This window comes from Denticeps clupeoides, chromosome 10, assembly GCF_900700375.1.
Source record: "Denticeps clupeoides chromosome 10, fDenClu1.1, whole genome shotgun sequence".
In the NCBI taxonomy this organism is placed as follows: Eukaryota; Metazoa; Chordata; class Actinopteri; order Clupeiformes; family Denticipitidae; genus Denticeps; species Denticeps clupeoides.
In genome coordinates, this window is record NC_041716.1 from 7,413,516 (window position 1) to 7,435,247 (window position 21,732).

Here is a 21,732-nt window from a genome sequence, read left to right on the forward strand (position 1 = left end):
TTTTTCTGATAAAACACGGCTAGCTGTGAGGCTGGATATTGCAAACCAAACACACAGACACAAAGAAACCCTAAATCACACTTCAGTCCAAACTAAAAACACATAAGCGTGCGTACATTTCACTTGCATAAAGAATGTTGACTGTTGGGTCGACTACTGGCACCTAGAATACCAAAACAATCTAATGTCAGGTTTATTGAACGAGCCTTAACCAGAAGTAAAAACCCATCCAGCTGGGCAGAGCTGGATTATCGTTTCTATATTTAGACCATATGGCAATAACCAATTCATCAGTAAGGTAGAGGAATGGTGGCCACAAATGCATAGATCATGGATTAAATGCTCAAAAGTCTGGGACCATTTCACCGCAGATTAGGCAAAGAGAATGGTTGAAATGGTGAGAAAGGAAATTAAGCTGTTAGAAGACCCTCTCAGATGGTGGAAGGAAAAAGGAGGGTGTTTTTCCCCCCACTGTTGAATCTGGCAAGATCATTTATGTCCATTCCTGCAACATTTCCATCAGAGCAAATCTCCTCTGCAGCAGGGAATATCACAAGAGAGCAAACATGACCCGAGACCACGTTAAAATTCTTTACATGTAATTTTTTGCCTGGTTTGCTGCTGCTAATGTGCCTGCAAAAATGTATTTTTTCTGTCTTTATTATTTGCCACGTAAGTTAAATAACCTCATGCTATAAGTAAAAGCTGGTAGTTAAATGGGAGCCGTTTTATAATAGTTTATAAGCTTAATTGATTATAGGCCAATTCAACTATCAAAATAGTCATTAGTTGCAGTGCTGGTGAGGGGTAATGGGACATCGAGTAAAAAGTTTGGACATTCCACAGAGGTTATGGAGAGGATGCTGGATGCTATTCAAAATCTAATACAGAAAAAAACAAAGCATGTTTCACAAATCACAAACTTTTATCTTCATGACAGCTTGGCACACCATTGTCATCGTCATAAGCAGCTTCCTGAAATAATTGAGGGAAGCCAAGCGTCTAAACTGCTGTAATCACAGCAAAAAGGGCCTAAAATATTTAGCTTCTTCTGTTGTCTGTGCAAACTCACATATGTTATTTCATAGTTTAAACGTTCAGCTTCAGAACCTTTTGACTCTCCGAGATTTATGGAACAGTCAACTCTATAACGGTATTATACAATCCGTGTTGCACTTCAGGATATTACATGTTGAGCGCATATTAAAGGACAAAATTGCACTTGTATGACTACAAGTGCAATTTGACTACATGGTAAACACCACAGCCGTGGTCTTTTGTAAAGAAAGGCTCTGCTTTGAAAAAAAAAAAGACATTAAAGATGTCGGCCAGGTCTGTTATTGCCATTCTAAATAATGTACAGTAACGTGTTTGGGAGAGACGAGGTTTTGGGGGCCACAGCTGCACCGGTGAAAGCACCTCAGGTAAAACAAGATCCATATGAGATTTAGTTGCCCGGGACGCATCCTACGAGGATGCATTCCCATGAGGGCTGTTAGTCGGGGCTGTTTGGCCATTAACTGACTCTCACAGGCCAAGTGAAACACAAAAAGCCCAATGGCCAGTCAAACAGAGTTAAAAAAAAAATCCCACTCAGTGCACAAATAATATCTGTTTTAATGGCACCGGGACAGCAGTGGCCTGGGTGAAGCACCACAGTCGTTTAGATATTCACAGAGGAGGGCGACACAACCACGATGTAACACTGATGTAAATTCATATCCATCATTTGTAATATCATGTCTTAGATTAAGATAAAAGATATGATCATAAGAAACAACGGGCGAAACACACAAGGCTTTATTTCACATGACTAGCCCTCAAACGAAAAAGCAAAATGATCCCATGCTGAATGAAAAAGGAACATCCACAGAAAATGGGTTGTATCTTGTTTAATGCCACCGATCAGTTGAACATCTACTCGCCTGAAAAATACAATAATCACGCGGACCGCGACAAACCCGGATCCAGAGACAGAGGCTGCTTTTCTGTTAACTTTAAATAGCAGTATCACAGGGAATTATCACAGATCAGAGGATGAAATCAGATTAGAAAGGAGGAAAAGGGTGAAATAGCAATACAAATATCATCTCCTACATTTCATAAAAGGACTGACATTACATTAAGCTAAGCTTATAATAACCTTGCTTTTTATAGATAGGTTGGGGATGCAGTAATCTGATTTGCAGTAATCTTCTCCAATCTCGCATAAATGCTGACTGGGTGCTTTTCGGCGAATGAAGAGCTCCTATTGGCCCGTGCACAGTCTTACTGACATCTGCTGTTGAGATAAAGCACATCATATTTAGGTCTGTTGCGAACACATTAGTGTGACTTGAAACGTCACTGTTGGAGTCACATGTGCCGTATGTGCATGAGGCAGAACTTGGATTAATATTCTAATGTTTCATGGAACACGCACACAAACAACGCAAGGAATGTTAATTAGATAATAGAAACAGTAAAAAAAGCCGTAGTAAACGAAATGTGCAATTTACAGGAAACTGTGGGGACCAAAACTTAAATATTTATTTTCTCAAATTTTGACAATGTACATTTCTTTGGACAAAAGGACAGCTTATATGGCATAACATGGATGTTGCATGGACAAATCCTGCCGCTGTTATTCGTTTGTTAAGGTGCATGAGATAGTTCTATTCAACCCTTTTTTTGTTTTTTTTGCCACAGCACTTGACCCTTTCCCTCCGTAGTAGTTATATTTGTATTCACAGGCTTCCTGTCTAGTCCACAGTACTGCAGATGCAATTTTGGTGTAGACGTTTTGTGCTGTGGACACGGTGTACCGTGGGTGTGGATCCATGGGATGCGTGATTTCTCTCCCCCTGCTGTTGGTGAAATAATACTGTACCAGCAGATGCAGTGGATTCTGTAAGCATAGGGCCTGGAGTTATTCCACGGGTGGCAGACAAACAAGCAAAATGCACGTCGGCCTGAACATGGATCCGGGAAATTATGAGGGTTAATTTAATCTATATGCAAGGTTTTCTGAGGAAGCTGTGCATACTTCTTTAAAGATACATAAAAACGAAATATGACTTAGCAATAAGCCAATATCTTTGTGCCTCAGATCTACTTCATCTGGAAGAAACAGAGCACTGAATCCGAAGCTACGCTCAACCGTGTAATCGTAGCATCGTACGACCACAACAGATAATTTTCAGGTCATAGTGTATTGTATCTCCTAACGTCTGGACTTAATATAGCCTGTATGCAAACTGTGGGTGTTACAGTTGTTGCCAAGGCAACCGGAGTGTCTGTTGTAGCCCAGGGATGCTCCAGACTCCTGTGGTTTGTACTTAGCCTTTCATACAGTAGGCATTCTGTGCAGATATAAATAGCCCTAATGAAATATGAAAACAGAAACGATTTCTCCTTGGCAAGAATGAATGATGCACTGACAAACTACCTGCATAAATACCTATTAATCTGCCCAAAAACGCTATGGGTCTTGTATCTAATTTTCTGTGACGTTATCTGATCTAACACAGCCTCTTATTGCTGTTCTTAGATGCTGCTCTCAGAGCAGTATTATTTAATTATTTACTTATTTATTTGATGTATTTTCATGGTTTTGTTCTTTTTACACAGCCTGCTGGCTCCCTCTTCTGGATGTCTTTGGATACTGGACTGTCATGCAGGAAGTTCCACTGAGAACATTATGTACGTTAGACTAAGGCAATCTGTTCTACGTGTACCATGCAAATCTCAAATGTTCAGCTGTTACATTGCATAGAGGTATAGATATAGACATAGAGAAAATATATAGATGCTCCTTGCATCACACCGTGGTATGAAGTCAAAATGATTCATTTTTATTTAGAACTAACAGAATAAATACATACAATCTTTGCGATTAACAATATTTCATAAATCTGTGCCATGAGAATGTAGATGCCAGGTCTTGTGTTGGTTTGTTGGGTCTTCAAATTTTTTTAGCTGATTTTCTCATTTGAGGTGTGTGTGTGTGTGTGTGTGTGACATGCTGGTGTGACATGCATGCTGTGTTAGGTGAAGGCCATCAGGGTGACACTGTAAACTTCTGTCACATCTCCTTTAAGGGTCAGAGGGGAGTTGGCCTGGACAACCTCGTACGGCTGAAAAAAAAAAAAAACAGAGAATGAGAGAGAAATTATCTTTAAAAGTTAGAATGCCTTTAAAAGTTGGTTTGATGTTGCTCATAGTACTTTATGATCTAACAAGTCCAGTCTCACACACACCCCATACACAAAAATGCAGCACCAATTTGTATGTCATTAGCAGACACAAATAATTCTCTCTTTCTCTCAGAAAAGCTGCTGATGCTGTGGTTTAAGAAACTTCAGTAGCAGTTATAACTGTAGTTTCAAATATTTTTTTAATTTACTGCATGCAAGGAACTAAATTAGACTATTACCAAACTTTAATATTTTTGCAAGTCATTAATAAGCGTACATTTCATAATAATAAAAAAACTATATAGTTACATTTGAAGAGACATTTGCTTTGACACAATTTTGTTTGAATAAATATTCGACACATTTATGGTTGTATTGTGATGTTGCTACGGGAACAGTTTTTACAATTTTGTGTTATTCCTTTGGGCAGATTATTCATTGGAAAGCACATGCATGTGTGTCACTATTCAATTCACAATGGGTCAGCAATTTTTTAGCAGATCAAAGAAGGTTGTCTTGGCTAATTAAAATCATCAAACCGCACATGAATTTTCATTTCATGGGTGTGTATGAATGCAAAACCTCATCCTTGAAAATTATATCTGCAGAAAAGTGAGGTGATGACATCATGTGACATTTCCAGGTCCTCCAGTTCCCTGTTTCCCAGACCAAAGTCTTGAGCTACTGATTACCTGATTGTGTGCATCTGTGATTATTAAATATATTCTTGCATGTCCTGTCCTTATTCCTGTTTGTTAGTCATGCTTTTGCATGCTCCCTTATTTCTTAACACATCAGCAAATTTTTCACTCATCTTTACCATATTGCATTAATGACCTTCAAATAAAATGAAATATGTACTTTGCCCAAAGCTCCAGGAGGTAGACTGAATTAACGAAAGATCGCTACTCACCCTTAAGCCACAAGGGGGAGTCCAAGTCACAGTAATGGTGCATCTGCTTCCTGACTCAACTGTTCCTCTCGCTGGCTCCACAGTAAAACCTTTCTGCTGTAGAGCAGACTGGTTCTCCCAGACAAACTCAGCATTCTGGAAAAGGCAGAGGAGCATTTGCATGAATCCCAGTGCTCACCAAAGCCTACACACTCTCAAGAGACAGCCAACTACCCAGCCAAGCATGCACACAATCCTACACAGATTTATAAAAAAAATCATTTTAACTCGCGTGAACTAGAACAGTAAAAACATCACTGCTGTAATCTCACGAATATTCAAGAAACACGTGGAGGCAAGTTGTTTACACCAGAGACTTGAAGCACAGGATGACTGCAGCTGTTGAGACTCTGAGACTGATGTTGGTGAAATTCAGGAACAGTACCTTCTTAGCTGTGGCCTGTGAAGACTGTATGCACCCCACTTCCAGCTGGCACAAGGCTGGAGCCCCAATCCCTCCACTCCACTCGCTCCTCATGGTCAACAGCAGAGGACGCACGTCCCCACCTGAGGGAGCGAGCAGATGACTGATCAGGAATGCAGATCCAAGCTCGGCCTCAGTATTTAGGCTCTTAACGAACAGGTTTAAGGTGCGAACGGTTCCTGGACCTTGCTGTCTCTTAGCACCACAGTGCCTGAATTGAATCTCTTAAACCACTCAGGAAAGGAAAGACAGCTCTCTGTGTGAATGTCATATAAGTCATATACACAAATTAACACTAACATTTTGTCACAGACTTGTTGTTGAGAGAAATTTTTTTTCAGAAGCTGTTGCGTAAAAAGTCAATATTTTGATATTTACATTTACGGCATTTGGCAGACGCCCTTATCCAGAGCGACTTACAACGTGCTTTCAAGTTACCATTGATGAAGAGATAAATAAAATATGATATGATAAAATATATTAGGTAGGTAAAGAGAAATAATTATTTCCTCCACAAAACAGTACTTTTCAGAACAATGGCATCGATCAGGGTTGTTCACTGCTGCCTAAGTCCCTAATTTGCAACATCCCTGTCTTTCCAGACGATGTGTTAAGCACTGTCCTTATTTAAATGGAAAAAAAAATTGACCGAGTTCATATGACCGAGGGTTGTTAATAGATATACCACTAAATAGGCCAGCCCCACAGGCACACGTAGTCACTAGTATCTTAGTAATTAGAAGCAGATTCTAATGACTTGTCCAGGGATGACAAGGTTTACTGAGCTATTTTATTTGTGAGGGGGAATCTTTGATTCATGAGTGACAGAAGTGACAGAAAAAAGTGTCATGTTCTGGGTGTAGCTTTTTATCCATGATATGACGAGAAAAGGAAATAATTATGATATGAACTTTTCCGTGGAGTAACATTCCAGTGTATCCAATGGTTTGCCTATGTGGGTGTGTGTGAGGGAAATCATACCCCCTTTTACACTATTGTGTCTTTGTCTATATTCTAATATGTAATATATTATATTGTTTTATGATGTTACTGTTCTCTTTCTACATTCGTATCTAACTATGGGAACACCCTCAGCGTGACCGATCGCGGAAGCACCAATGACACCGCATCCGTTACTGTTATATGGTAATATTGTGGGTGTTTGTAGGAACTGTACCCTCAGTGTCTCCTGCTCTGAGTGTGTGTGGTGGAGGCAGTAGGCTCTCGCAGGACACCTCAAGCGGGTCTCCACCGCTCAAAAACATGGTGTGACGATGGGCGCCTCCTTTCAGATCCAGAACACACACTGTTTGCTAAAAAACAAAGATACACCCACATGATTGTGGCACACACACAACAGTCCCAAGCATGCATTCAATCGTCTGCACAAAGAGCAGCATTACCTCACGGGCATTATAAGGACAGTTGCTGATACAGTGACTAGGTGGAAATTTGGGTTTGAGAACACCCAGGACCTATGATAAAGTTACGGTGACATTTACAATCCAGTTTCCATGAGCCTGGATTGAACCTCTGCAGAGCCGCTGGTTCTGCTAACAGAAGGTACGTCACTCTTGCTTGCAGAAAAGTTCACTGTAGCCTGATTTCAGTGCTCTCTGGGGGCAGGATGCGTCTAACGCATGGCCTGGTTCAGTTTTCCACGCTCACTGTACTGTGCTGTGTGCTGGTTAGGCCTTCACATTCACTGTTTAGGGCAATCATGGCTGATTCAGCTAAGTTCATGTGTTTTTAACAGTACGCGAAATAAAAAAAAATCTAAAAACTATATTTTTTAAACCCTTGAAGCCATAATTAGATCAGGTCATTTGTTAAATTCATTGTAATCTAATTTTAGCCATATCAGAACTGAGAGTTGTCTAGCGGTCTAGTAGTCTAGTTGATTAATCATTCTTACACATCTGCCTATTATTATTGTGTCCTGGATTAAGGCAATTAACCCAGTGTTGTTCCATGAGGGCTGAACCTATAATGATTGGTTAACAAAATAAATAAATGTAGATGTAAATTTAGCCCTCATCCACCCCAAGGGGGAATTAAGCTATGTATCTACATCCATATAAGGGTTGTAGAACTTCTGCTGACTCTTTAGTCGGAGTAACTGTCAGGGCAAATCTGAGCTGCATGCCCTTGTAAATGCAGAGCATTTGAAGCCTTTGAGAGGTGTTTGCTCTGATGTCTGGTGACAGGTGGTGCAACCTTGTTCATGAGATGAATGCTCAGTCGGTCAGAGTAGAACGGGCTCTCATGGTCAGGCTGAAAAGTCACAGTGATGTCCTGAGATTTCCCAGGGGCAAGAGTGCCCTCTGGGGGCGACACTACAAACACACTCAGACCACTGTAGTTTTGTGTACCTGAGAGGTAGAGAGGAAAACAGACATTTGAGGTCATTCTGCATTTATTTAATAAGGGACTTATGAATTTGTTTTAAGAATAGAATATGCTTGCAGGCATTTTCTGGTATGGAATGAAAGTACAATGCTTGGTTTGTTTGCTTGTCTTACCTACAGTAGTCACTGTGCCTGTAAGTGTAGACTGTATGCTTGTCAGATGCTCTGTGTGTAGCTGAATGCTTGCGGAGAGGCTGTCCAACACGGCATTGAACTTCACTGGCAGAGCAGAGTCATTCTGGAGCTTTGTACACACACACCCACAGACATGCACACATCAGTTCTGCCCTCCTCATTCCCAAAATGTAACTTAAAATGATATATTTTCAATAGTGGCCGTCAGATTAGAATGTTTCCAGCAAACCGATCCCAGGCTTTTTCATTTTACATACCTGAAACACTTGGCAGGCGCTCTCTTGTGCCAGCACATGGCCAAAGTCAATGACTGGTCCACAGTGTGAGCATGTGACCAGTGGCTCAATGCCCTCACCAAACAGCATGAGTTCCAGGGTCATTCTGCAGCTGTGGATCTCCAAAGCCTCTCGGTACTATAACACAAAACCACGAAGTTGCTTTTCAGAATGATTTTTATCAAATAATGAACTGTTAAGAATGCACAACAAGAGTTGTGTTATCATTAGCATGCTTAGGTGTGAATTAGGGGGCAGTGCTTAGTGATTCATAGTGGCGTTTTCTACAGTATTAAGCGGTATAGTAGTAAGCAACAGCCTTTTGATCCAAACCCTTGTATCTTTCTCTTAATCTTTCATTTTCACCTTCTCCCTTTTACCAAACTGCCATCATGTGTCTGAAACCTATCTCAGTAACTATGTCTTACAGGCTTAGGAGAACATATTCACACTGCAGAGGCTCTGTTACCAGCAACATCATATACTTCTCAAACAAGAAAGGTAGTTGGACTCTGGAACTGTCAGTCTGCTGTTAAAAAAGCTGACTTCATCTCTGTACTCACTACCCTCCACTCCCTGGTCTTCTTGGCATTAACTGAGACTTAGATATCCCCTCAGAATACACCTACACTTGCTGCTCTCTCTTCTGCCTGTAGTTTTTCCCACACTACTAGAAAAACTGGGAAAGGTGTGGGTACTTGCCTCTAACTATCATGGAATTTGTCCTTTACACCACTGTCTCTCACACATCTTAAAATCTCTTCCATGCAGTCTCAGTTTCTTCTCCAGTGAACATCCTTCTCATCGTCTCATCGAGACCCTCCGGGGCCAATTGGAACCTTTATTGATGAATTGGAGACTTCCCAGAGACTCCATTTATCTCTCCTAGGTGACTTCAACTGTCACCTTCAATTGTCTTCCCTTCTTACCCTTCTCCACTTTTTCTCCTTGACCATTAGCAGCAGCTCTTCCACACACAAAAGAGGGAATGTCCTGGATCTGGTCTTTAGTCATCCCTCTCAACCTACCGATCCTTCTGTCTCATCTTCATCTGTATCTTCCTGAAATCTTTCACATCTTTCAACCTCTGACTCATTCTTCTCCATAACACTAGAAACAGCCACCAACACTCTACTCTAATCACTTTCCTTTTCTATGGATCATCTTCGTCCTCTCTCTTCTCAACCCAAAGGGAGTTCTCCCCTGCTCCCTGACTATCTGAGACATTGTGCAACAGTCAAAGGGAACTCGACAGATCAGCATCTCATCTGTTCTTATTCTCCTCAACCTCTCTGCAGCATTTGATACAGTTAACCACAAGACTGTCCTGTCTATCCAAAAGAGACTTGGAATTTGATGAGTGGTCTTATCCAGTGACTTGGAAAGGATCCATATCTGCTTTAGGCAGACTCTCCACTAGCATCCCTCAGGGTTCAGAACTTGGTCCTCTTCATTTATCCCTTGACATGAGATCATTTGGTGAGGTCATTTCCTCACATGGGTTATCCTACCACTGCTATGCCGATGACACACAACTCATCTTCTCTTTTTCCTCCCTCAGATGACTGCAGCTTTTGAGACTCCGAGACTCCGTTTCCAAAATCTCTTCAGGGCTAACTGAGATTTCATCTTAGCCATGAAGAGATTTTGGTGGTAGTAGCCTAGTGGGTAACACACTTGCCTATGAACCAGAAGACCCAGGTGGTTCAAATCCCACTTACTACCATTGTGTCCCTGAGCAAGACACTTAACCCTGAGTTGCTCCAGGGGGACTGTCCCTGTAACTACTGATTGTAAGTCGCTCTGGATAAGGGTGTCTGATAAATGCCATAAATGTAATGTAAATCTTAAATGGCAGCCCATCGTCTAAAACCCAATGCCATTAAAACCAAACTAATATCCAGCAGATTCTTCACCACATTTTAAATTTTTTTACATTTACGGCATTTTATCAGACGCCCTTATCCTGAGAGACAATTGGTAGTTACAGGAACTGTCTTCCTGGAGTAACTCAGGGTTAAGTTTCTTGCTCAGGGACACAATATTAGTAGCTGGGATTTGGGTCTCCTGGTTCATAGGCGAGTGTCTTACCAACTAGGCTACTACCACCCACCTGAACAACTCACAGACCTCTCCTTCTTTAACTGCACACAACCTTGGAGTAACAATCGACAACCAACTATTTTTCTCTACTCACATCACCAATCTTTCCCACTCATGTAGAATAACAGATGGATCCACCCTTATCTAACACAGGCCACCCAGATACTTGTTCAGTTTCATGACTAGATTAACTCCCTTCTAGCAGGTCTACTTCTGAATGCCATTCAGCCTCTACAACTAATCCACAATGCTGTAGCATGACTGGTTTCAACCTTCCCAAATTCTCCCACACCACCCCACTGCTACACTCCCTCCACTGGGTCCCAATAGCTGCCCGCATCAGATTCAAAATACTGATGCTGGCCTACACAGCCAAACATGGTGTAGCCCCATCCTACCTCAGAGCCCTTATTATACCTCACACTGCACCTCGCACTCTCCGACCCTCCAGTACTACTCACCTGGTCCCTCCACCGCTGAAGACTCCTCCTCTCTGTCTTAGCCCCGTGGTGGTAGGATGAACTTACCCTTTGGCTGAGTATTTTCAAAGACCTTCCTCTTTAGACTAACTTGTAACTTTCTTAAAGTATGACTTATGTAAGAAAAACTACAACAGAGTGAAATAAAATGATTGTATTCATGGTTTGAGTCCTAGTGAACCAAAGCTGATTACTTAATTGATGCTAACATGAAAATACGTTGTAAGTCGCCCAGGGTGTCTGACTGGGAGTTTCATCTAAAGATAATGGTGATGAAGAAAGCCGTTATTTTTGACAACAATGAGATCAAATCAATTCCATTCAGTTTTAGATTAATTTAGATTGTCACTGTGATACACTGCAGCACAGCATAACCTGCTTTTAACCCACCACCTTTGTGAACAGTGGGCAGCCATGAAAGGCACCCGGGTAGCAGTGTGTGGGGATGATACTTTGCTCAGTGGCACCTTGGCGATTCAAACCAACAACCTTCTGACTACGGGGTCGCTTCCTTGACCTCTAGGTTATCTGTAACACTTTCAGCAACACTTCTGGCTCACTCACTTTATAAACACATCATATATAGTGCTGTTTTACAGCTAAGTGTAAGCAGAGAGCTATCTATTCATGTAGACATGTGTGTATATGTACACAATTTGCTTGAGTGATTACATAGTGATGAGGGATGGTATACCACCTTTTTGCCCTTTGTGGGGGTAAAGGCCAGTAAAATGGTATGAGTTGCTCCTGGGCTAAGGGGTCTCATGGCATTCAGCACAAGGAATGGTCCTCTGAGGTCCAGCAAAGATGGCTTCAGCTGCACACCAAGGATTACATAAGCCTTAATCATGACTCATCATCTATTGTACATTAATTAATATCCTTCAACAAAGCCAGAAGCAATGACTATTTTAAATCAAAAATGTGTTATTCTGTAACAGATATGCATAGATGGATGTAGATGAATAATCACCCAGAGCATCTGTCATATTTTCAGTGTGAAATGAAGATGGGCATTTTTTTAATTTGCAAAAAGGATATATGAAGTACATTCTAAGCTTTGAGAGCAGCTATGTCCTTTTATTTTTTTGTCTTTTAGTTTAGTCTTCTGGATTCTTGTCCAGTGTGGTTGTAAAAGTACCCTATAAATAAAGTTAGATTGAATTTTAGTTCTATTTACAGGATGTGGAGGCCACAGTACCTCCACTTCTCTGTTCAATCGGTCTCATCTGTTGTCTCACTGCTTAAGGCCTTGTTCCTCATTATCAGGCAGACAGATCTCACTGTGTTTATTGAACTCCTGTCAGCATTTCCCAATTTGCTCCTTTTTCAATGTTTCAGCTCTACACATACCCTCAGATTGTTCTTTTGGTTGCCATGGTAAAGCTCTGCACTTGGATTCTTTGGGTATTTTTTTTAACCTTACATGAACATGCTTTCTAACATGTTGAAAATTTGATCAGGAGGAATACCTCAATGGTTTCCTGGGAGATGTTCTGCACTTTGATCTTTACTACCACTCTGTGACCTAGGCAGTTTCAAGACAAACAAATATCGGGTTTAGTGTATGACAGATCGAGTAATCGCCATAAAATGTGGGCAGGGTCTGACCTAATGCGACTTGATGGAAATTGATGTTGTTAAGACCATTGTTGGAGAGCAGCAGGAGCGAAGGCTGGACCGCAGGACAGTGAAGCTCCAGGTACAGCATGTTGTGAGGACTGAGGGAACATGATAACTTCAGACACAAGTTGGTTTCTGGATGCTTTATGTTAACTGGTATTATTTTGATGCATTACTGATGCTCCAATGTGGAGCAAAATAGAATAAATTGTTCTTTCCTGAGAAGCAAAGGCAGTAGCAGGCCTGTTATTCTCAGTGTGTGTGGGCTTCAGTATACAAGTACTGTCACACTATTTAATTCACCTGTAACTTGGTTTCTCTCCAGGTTCCTGGTCTCCATTTGAAACAAAGCAGGGTATGATTAATTTGCTGTGCCTCTCCTCAAAAGAGCGGAAGAGGGATAACTGTCCAGCTGCGAAATCCTCAGACCTGAGCAATCAGAAACACACACACGCACGCACACACATACACAGGGTGTGTGATTGGATTTAATAAAATCACCATTAAAGTTCTTCATGGTACACATGAACCAAAAAAATCTGGGGCTAGTTAATTCCTCCCTCTCAGATAACAATAACTGGAAAGTAGTCCTGTATCTGTTTATGTCTGTAAATCCTATAATTGATAAGACACTAACATGCACTATGCCCCATGCACTAGGCAACAATCTACAACAATCAAGCCCTAGCTTAACCAGATTTGGAACAAAAAAGCACTCAGTCAAACTCTCCATGGCTCATTTGTGCTGCATGTGTACATGTACGCGCGTGTGAGAGTGTTTAGCAGACCCTTTGTTTATGCTGTCAGCACTTGGTGGTCTGAACGGACTGTCAGCCTCGGATGTGACTGACATTTTGCAGTTCTTCTTCTTCACTGAATGCCTTCCTGAGCTGCTGTTGGGTGAAGCCTTGCCTCCCATTTTTGCTTGAGACTCCATTTTAACCTTTAGTAAAGGATGGCAAAATAATAAACTGTGTGTTTATGATTTTGAGAAAACATGGCTTCATACTTTCTGTTTTTGTCTGCATCTGTGTTTACCGGCGTATTGGCATTTCTGCTGCTAATTTCAGTCTCTGACTTCTGCAGCTCCTGCATTCGCTCCTCCTCTCTCAGGCATGCCAGCCGCACTGCCTCGGCCTTGATGACGTCATCAGACAGTGATGGCCTGAAGGTGACCTGAATCAGGCGTCTCTGTGGGCACACAGAGCACCCGGACGGTCAGGAAACCCTTTCACATGTTATCTGTAACACTTTCAGCACATCAGTACTTCTGTGCTATACTAGTATTATAATGGAATTAGAACCTCCACTCAACATCCAAAGGTAATGTGCAGGCACACACATTAGTATATGTAGAGCTTATTATGATTAGAATCATGATAAGCATTTTGTCACAATTGTGAAGCACTAATGAGCATAGTGTGTATACATGGGCTGTTGTGTACCTGCCCAGGCAGCACTCGTCCACTGGTAGGGGTGATAGAAATCTCAGAACCCTCAGGTGGAGCAAACGCAAACAGCCTGGGGCCCGCAGCGGTAGCCGAATTGCTACCCACACGTCGGACAGAATGCTTGCACTCATTCAGGCTGACGTTAGAGTTCACCACGTACAAACTTGCTATACATTTATCCCCTATCGCTGTGGCGGCAAACTGCACCAGCGAGTGAGAAAGTTCCAGAGAGGGGCACACGCCGATTGCTCGGCATCTCAGGGCGAAGTCCCTGTGAGTAAAAGGGGCAGAAATGGAGCAACATGGCATTCAAAAAGCCATAGGCCTAAATATGCATATGGCGCAGACAGGAGTAATATTCATAGACAAAAGTGTGAAAGTGACACCTAATGACATTAACAGCTTATTATTATACAATGCCTCCAGCAGAACATCTGAAAATTCCATCGGAACTTAGTTTAATTTTGCTCTGGCCTGGTTTCAGAGTTGGTTCAGAGTTGTTGTAGATCACCTGTTAATGCCTGATTTGCAGTTAAGATGGAAATTGAATTCTCCAGCTCTGGGAGCGCTGAAAATGATGTCAATTTGTAGTGTTTCTTGTGGCAGGAGGGTCCCAAATCCGTGGTTGGGCTGGATGTCAATATACTGTAAGGAAACAAATTACATGTGTAGTCCCCCAACCAAAAAAACAGCACATTTCCACAGATTATACTTTAGTAATAAAAAAATTAAAGCATTAGAATAAAAAAAAAAAGCAATTACTGACCACCTCAACAGATTAGGGGCTATTTTAGAGACTGATGGGAATAACAGAAAGCTTGTCACCTTGGGTACTCCCATGAAGCCAAAGTCTTGGGGCAGCAGTGAGGTGTTGATGAGCCGGACACTGGCCCTCACCGACTCGTACACAGAGCAGTGGCCAAAGTCCAGCTCAATTTGGTCAAAGTGAAGGTTGGAGCTGGTGATAACGGCATGGATGGTGAAGGGGACAGGACAAACCTAGGTGGAAAACAGACATATTGAGTTGTGCCGCAGGTTGCAGAGGTCATTTAGTCAAGGTGAACGGCAGAATGAAGGTAAAATGGGTCAACAGGAAAGAAAGTGACTTTAGTATAAAGAATGTTAAGTCCTGGATGGTTGAGTGTTTGTGTGGAAAAAGAATGGAAGTTTGGTGTACCGGTGAGTATGTATGTGTGGCGGAGTGTTAGAAAGTGTGTGTGTGAAAACAGCAGGGAAATAGGATACTGGTCCTCTGCCAGTACTCTAGCCTGCAGCACAGCTTTACACACTGTATGGTTCTTGGACTGGAAACAGAAATTGTCTGCAAGTCTATAAGTATAAGTCCTATGTTTCTAAATGTAACGCCTTTTAGATCATGTGTGTAAGCAAATATACCTGAACCTTTTCCTTGCACATGCACTTATATGCAAATATGTCTGTTCATCCATTTGCCTCTGTAGTGTGCTCTATCTGTAAGTGTCTGGTACACAGATTCGCTCGCTGTGGGTCATCTGGCCCAGTGAGGTGAGACGCTGTGCATATGTGTGTATAAAGTGTATGTTTGAATGTGTATGTGTATCTGGGCCACAGGATTAGTCTCCATGGGACTCCTGGCTGTGTATATGCACGAAGGCAAGGTTGCAGAGAAGTAGTGAGATTTGCAAGGAGTACAGATTTTCATTTGACCACAGTTCAAATGATGAGGCTAATTCAATCCTGCATTATGAACATGTTGTTAGCTTAGGACATAGAGCAAATAATTGTAAGACTTCTTAATTTTAATTCAAATCATGCCTGATCATGTACACCTTAAACAGGATCTTTAAACCTACTATATAAATAAGTAGATAAGTAAATGTTGACTTAAGTCATGCTGTGTGGAATGAAAAAGCATCTTCAGCCCTGTGCAGCCTCAAATGCCAGAAATCATCTCAAACAATAATAATATGTCAAAACACACACACAGGCGTTACTCATGGAAACCTTTGGACAGGAAAAAAAGGCAATCAGACAAAAACAGGATGCAACAGAGCGGTCTACGTAAAGCGCAAAAGATCCCAGGTAATGATAAAAATGATGCTGGGTCTGCAATGCCACATTCAGAGGTCAGACCAACATACTTCAGCAAATCTACAGGTTGACATAAGGAGTTAAAGTTGGCAAAAATAAACAAATAAATAAATAATCATGAGCTATATGGTTATTTTGTATTATTTGTTGACATAGACTTTAAAAAATGCTGTTAAAATGTTCATCTGCTTTTTTTTTTATAATTCATAATATATTTTAGACACAAAAAGCCTCATCAGTGTCTCATATCCTGGATGTCCTTAATCTGTTGCTAGGCAGATTGTGAGCACCTACCACCCTTGGACAGCCCAATGGGGTTTAAACACACATATTTTTCCTACAGATTGTGGAAAGCATTTGACACATGGAGCTGTTGTTTCACCTATTTTGTGTTGTTTAGTTGCAATGGTGCACAAAACAGTTGCAAAAATCTACATGGCAAGAACCTAACAGCCTCAACTTAGAACAAAAAGAATGCCGTGGCAACCATTTTTATTGTATAATCAGACTGTCACAGGTCTCCATGACTCCAAACACAGACACTCTGTATGTAAGCCACTGTGGAGTAACCTTTTCTCCACACAGCACTCATTAGCACGCACAGTCATTAGCCTTCAGGGAAGGAGGATAATTTTAGCGGTCAAACTTCAGCATTAAGCACCATGAACTATTACTGGTGTCAGCATGAATAACTGCAACAGGACTTTAATGCCAGGGTCAGGACACCTCTGAGAACAGATTTTGTGGCTGTCATAGGCATGAAGGAATATGACAGAAACTTTGAGGCACAGGTGGGTTCAAATATGCTATAATGTCCATATGAACAAAAGAACATATAAATAAATAAACATATCATGAGGTAAAATCTCATCCCTGATGTGAAAGTGAAAGTAATTGTTATTGTCATTGTGATACACTGCAGCTCAGCACACCGTGTACACAATGCAATGTGCTCTCTGCATTAAACCCATCACCCTTAGTAAGCAGTGGGCAGCCATGAAACATGCAATCCTTCAGTTATGAGTCCCAAGGTGTTTGAGCCAAGGTGTTTTAAATGTAAATAAAGCCCTACAAAAGTTGACGGCATCACCAAACTCTAAAGTATTAGAGGTGGTAGTAGCCTAGTGGGTAAGACACTTGCCTATAGAACAGATCACACTTACAAAGTCACACTTAACCCTTAGTGTCTTCAGGGGGACTGTCCCTGTAATTACTGATTGTAAGTCGCTTTGGATATTTTTTATTTTAACTCAATATGTCAAGAAATCTATAATAGCAGACCTTACAACGTACGATCAGTAGACCATGGTGCATAGAGTTGTAAGAGTGTGTCCCAAACCTGATCAGCTACTTGTACTGTCAAAGGCACTTCCAGGACTCCAGTTTCCTTGTCAAAGAAATGCTTTGCATCCACAGGCAGGGACCGTCTAAAGATGAAGCAAGGAAGGCAAAACAAACAAACAAATAAACAGAATTATCACAAAAGTAATACCTGATATTCACAGAAGTATAGCCAGTTGACTTTAAATGGGTCTTTCCACAGATTTCAAGCCAGCAATTCTGCAGGCAAAACACTTACATTTTAAAGCTATCCATCAATACAATTCTATAAACCAGAAAATGGCTTTTGAGAACTGTTTAACTCATTTAAAATAAAATGTTTGCTCTTTTCTGCCATGAATAGAAAATACATAATTACTACCTTCTAAATATTCCATGCACAAGGAAACTGACATTTGCAAACAGATCCTGATGAAGTAAAACTTGATTTTGTGAACCGTGTAATTCAGTTAGAATGCTTCTACAAAAGCTTAAATGCAACTCATATCTTCCAGCTGCATTTTAGAGTAGTATGTATTTAAGTACTGAATTAAAAAAATAAAACAGAATCTATGTTGCTGTGAATATCAGTAAAGCCCTTGAATTTGTCAATAAAAATACAGTAAAGAGGACGTTGAGTGTCTGGCTGAAAGGAGCTGAATTGCTGCGTTTGTTGCATATTTGACAAAGCTGAGCTTGACAACCCGTCTAAAACAACCCTCCCCACATGGGGTTAGAGTGAGTGCAAGAGAGAGAAAGAGTGAGAGAGAGAGAGCAGGCTAATCTCTGCACTGGGTGGACAGAAGTTACATCTGCTGAAAAATCACTGGACTACCTCCGCACCACCGTAGCCATGGTGATGCACCGTGTAGGAAACGGCGCTACGCTGCAGCCACTCGTAGTTGCGAGTCAGCCCCATATAACACAGAAAGCAGGGGAGTTAATACATCTGCTTACTGCATTGCCCAACTCGATCACCACGGTAACAGCCCATCCAAGCTAAATAATTCAATCCCGCTGTTAAGCAGCTCCTCAACCCACACAGCAACTTTCCAGCACATGTGACTTCATACAGGCAGCGCATTCCTGTGCACATTCTTGCATAAATACCAGCTACTATAACCTCTCGCCACATAGCTTCTGTGCTTACATTATAATTGCATGGTACCTCATGACACACTTTTTCCTTCCAGGTGGATTTAAGGGACCTCACAGAATCTATTTCCTTCCCTATGATATTCTAGTAAATCTGAAATAAGCCTTGAAGTGACTTGGCAGAATCCTTTCTCCACAAGTTCCCTCCAGGGTGGCTTAGGACAACATTTCATGGGCCAAAAAAACAGAAAGAAAATCAGCTTGTATTTGTAAGAATGCAAGCGTCACTCTGGCTAAAAGACTTGGCTGCACCGGCTCCAGGGGAGGCCATCGATCGCTGGGATTTGTTAAAGAAGTGTTTATGCCCCCTACCCCCCAAAACGTGGGTTGATTTATTTAAGGAAGCGCTTGTTTTTGGTTAATGGAGTCACAGCCAGAGCCTCTTTCTGGAATTATCTTGGCATGGCAGAGTGGAAAAGCCTCACAGGGCATCGGCCAGCCCATCTGTCAGGAGGATTTATGGGTGGATGGATTTTTGGGGACCTCTTTTTTTGCCTCCCTATCCATTAACCTGCATGTGATTTCTTCTATTTGTCTTTTCTGACCTCATGTTTTCAAATATTAAACATGACATGACTCGATAATTGATAATTTCACAAAAAGAAGAAAAAAAGAAAAAAGGGGCAGTGGTGGTCTAGCAAGTAAGGAAACAGACCTGATGTCACTGTCATGCTGGTTTGACATGGCAAGGAAGGAGATCTGGAATGATGGCTGGACATGGCAAGGAAGAAGGACGAATACGCACAACGGGGGTTAATTACGTAGTGAGCAGGACAGGGGACACATCAAGTAAGAATGACCTGACGGCAAACAGACACAAACTGGGCAGCTTTATACAATCATACAAAGGACAATCAGGAAACATAATAGCACAGGACAAACATGAAACTCCAGTCCGAATCCCGGGCCCAGAGTTGCCCCTGCCTGATTGCAACAGTTGTGTTGACGGTTTGAATCCCGAACCACCAAGGCGCCACTGAGGAACCACTGAGCAAAGCACCGTTCCCACCCACTTCTCCCCAGGAGCTTTTCATGGCTGCCCACTGCTCACCAAGGGTGATGGGTTAAAAGCAGAGGACACATTTCTGATGTCAGTGGTTAATAGTAGAACTGATACTATTGATAACACACTAATGACAATTTAAGCATTGTTTAACTATGAGTTCCATAGAGATTATTTTGCTGAAACGGTCAAAAGGTTCTTTAATATTGCAGTATTTGCTTTTACTGTTACTGGTATGACTTTGCAAGAACCCCAACTACAGAAGACAGATAATGAAGGACATTTTGGATAGCAGTGATCGGGGGTTTATTTCAAATCTCCACCTTAATAATAGAGCACTCTGTTGCGCTCTAATGAAACCCTGTCCATAATGTACTGGAAGACTGGAAATTCAAGAAAAAGCACATGATAGATTACTGAATTTAAACTACTCATTTGATTTTATATTGGTTATGAGATCAGCAAACCTGCAGTATGTTTGTTATTATTGCCTTTAGCTTTTTACGCATGCAAAACTATATATATATACACACACACACACACACACACACCATATGTACATTAAAAGTATTCTGAAGATTAAGCAACTGTAACAGAACACAATGCTGAACATTTTACCCACCCCTGGTAATAGATTACACCATGTCTCACACTTCTGCTTCAGTGAGGTGAGAAATTGAAATAACAGCCGCATTGGCTATTATTACATCATTGGGAAAGCAGAGCAACGATGACAGATGTCTAACATGTTCAAGCTTTTATTTTGGTTTGAGGCAGTGCTTTTTACTGATATGCTCCTACATGCATAAGTGCTAACAAGTGCCACAGGGTTTGCAGAAGTACTGCCAGTGTCATAACAAAGTGGCAAACAGACCAATAATCCACAGACCACCACACTGACACAGTGCTTAATAGCTCATGGTCGCCAGAGAGAACTACTTTCACTGGAGTACATGCATAATCTATGCTTTTGTTAGGATAGGACAAGGTAACGTACATGTTCATTATCTCGCACATACAGCGCAGGGGAAAAAAAAATCCCATCATGTTTTGAGCATAAAGCTTTGCCTGCACACCCACATTAGAAATGCGATTATGAAAAGGATTAGAAACAGGCAGTACCCTCTCTCATCACATTTATGGAACAAACACTTTTAAAAGAGGACATCAAATGTCCTATAACCCCTCTAGATTTCTTCAGGTAAATGTGTACATTGAGAGAATTAATCCATGAATGTATAGCACCCTGAAGATGGATGTTAGGGGGTGGTTCACTACAGGATTATCATTCTCAAAAGCCCTTGGGGGGGAAGGGGGGGTCCATGAGCGTGCGCAGCCACAGTAATGAAACTAAACACCCGCACACTCATGTGGCCCTGTGTGAGCATGAAAATGAGTCACTTGTAAGCCAAACAAAGGTGGTTGTGAATGCGTGATTGGTGACGTCAACCACGTCACAGGGCTTTACAGATCGTGTCATGACTCCGGCTTCCAGCTCTAGCTGGGAGCTTTATCAAACCCAACACCCACCCCAATGTAATCAAATTTCACAACTCATACCAAAGCATTGCATCTCAATGCAGTAATACATTAAATGCAGATCTATAAAGAATGATGAAAAAAAGATCAGATCACAAAAAACACAGGGAGCAAATTGTAAATAGTCACTGTAGATGTTCTTGTGACTGTATTGGTAATTGTGAACAGATTAGTGAAAGATCATAAGCCTGCACTGACAGAAACGCTGATGCCGGCGTGAAAGGCAACGTTCAGTCACATTACATAAATGCAGCTCCAGTGGCAGAGAGGAGGGGTGTAATGCTCGTTTAATCTGCACTGCAAAACTCACTGATTCGCCAAAGCAGATTACAGCAGCTCCACTTCCCCAACAGCAATCGCCTACCCCAACAAATGTGCCATTAACTTTTTTCATGGAAATCTGCCGCCATCATAACCTTCTTAGTCATCAATATGCCTCAGAGGCAAAATAAACATATAAAGGAGTGTGACGACTACTGCAAATATTTTACATTTACACACAAACCTGTATTTAGATCAATTGTCCAAAATTCTAGGTAACTTGTGCTTTTGAAATGTAGTACTACCTCTATGTAAGCTAAACCAACCCCCTAGCTTTTGCTAGTTGGTGTGTAATCAAT

General features: G+C 41.5%; 1 protein-coding gene across 3 annotated transcripts in view; it reads right to left on the reverse strand.

Moving 5' to 3' along the window:
* Positions 1–3,900: 3,900 nt before the first annotated feature.
* The window catches only part of cfap74 (cilia and flagella associated protein 74), a 37,695-nt gene continuing 19,863 nt past the window's right edge, over positions 3,901–21,732 (reverse strand). For 2 of the 3 annotated variants that reach the window (XM_028994777.1, XM_028994779.1), the window contains exons 23-39: positions 17,435–17,522; positions 14,851–15,024; positions 14,537–14,670; positions 14,020–14,296; positions 13,613–13,765; positions 13,363–13,517; positions 12,878–13,003; positions 12,563–12,672; positions 12,424–12,479; positions 11,649–11,768; positions 8,352–8,507; positions 8,074–8,203; positions 7,769–7,923; positions 6,729–6,864; positions 5,513–5,634; positions 5,089–5,223; positions 3,901–4,115 (exon numbers count right to left, since the gene is read on the reverse strand). In XM_028994777.1, coding sequence (XP_028850610.1) covers positions 4,026–4,115; positions 5,089–5,223; positions 5,513–5,634; positions 6,729–6,864; positions 7,769–7,923; positions 8,074–8,203; positions 8,352–8,507; positions 11,649–11,768; positions 12,424–12,479; positions 12,563–12,672; positions 12,878–13,003; positions 13,363–13,517; positions 13,613–13,765; positions 14,020–14,296; positions 14,537–14,670; positions 14,851–15,024; positions 17,435–17,522 — 2,317 coding nt within the window. In that variant the 3' untranslated portion in view covers positions 3,901–4,025. The remainder of the gene's footprint in view (positions 4,116–5,088; positions 5,224–5,512; positions 5,635–6,728; positions 6,865–7,768; positions 7,924–8,073; positions 8,204–8,351; positions 8,508–11,648; positions 11,769–12,423; positions 12,480–12,562; positions 12,673–12,877; positions 13,004–13,362; positions 13,518–13,612; positions 13,766–14,019; positions 14,297–14,536; positions 14,671–14,850; positions 15,025–17,434; positions 17,523–21,732) is intronic. The other variant, XM_028994778.1, reaches the window with a different exon arrangement.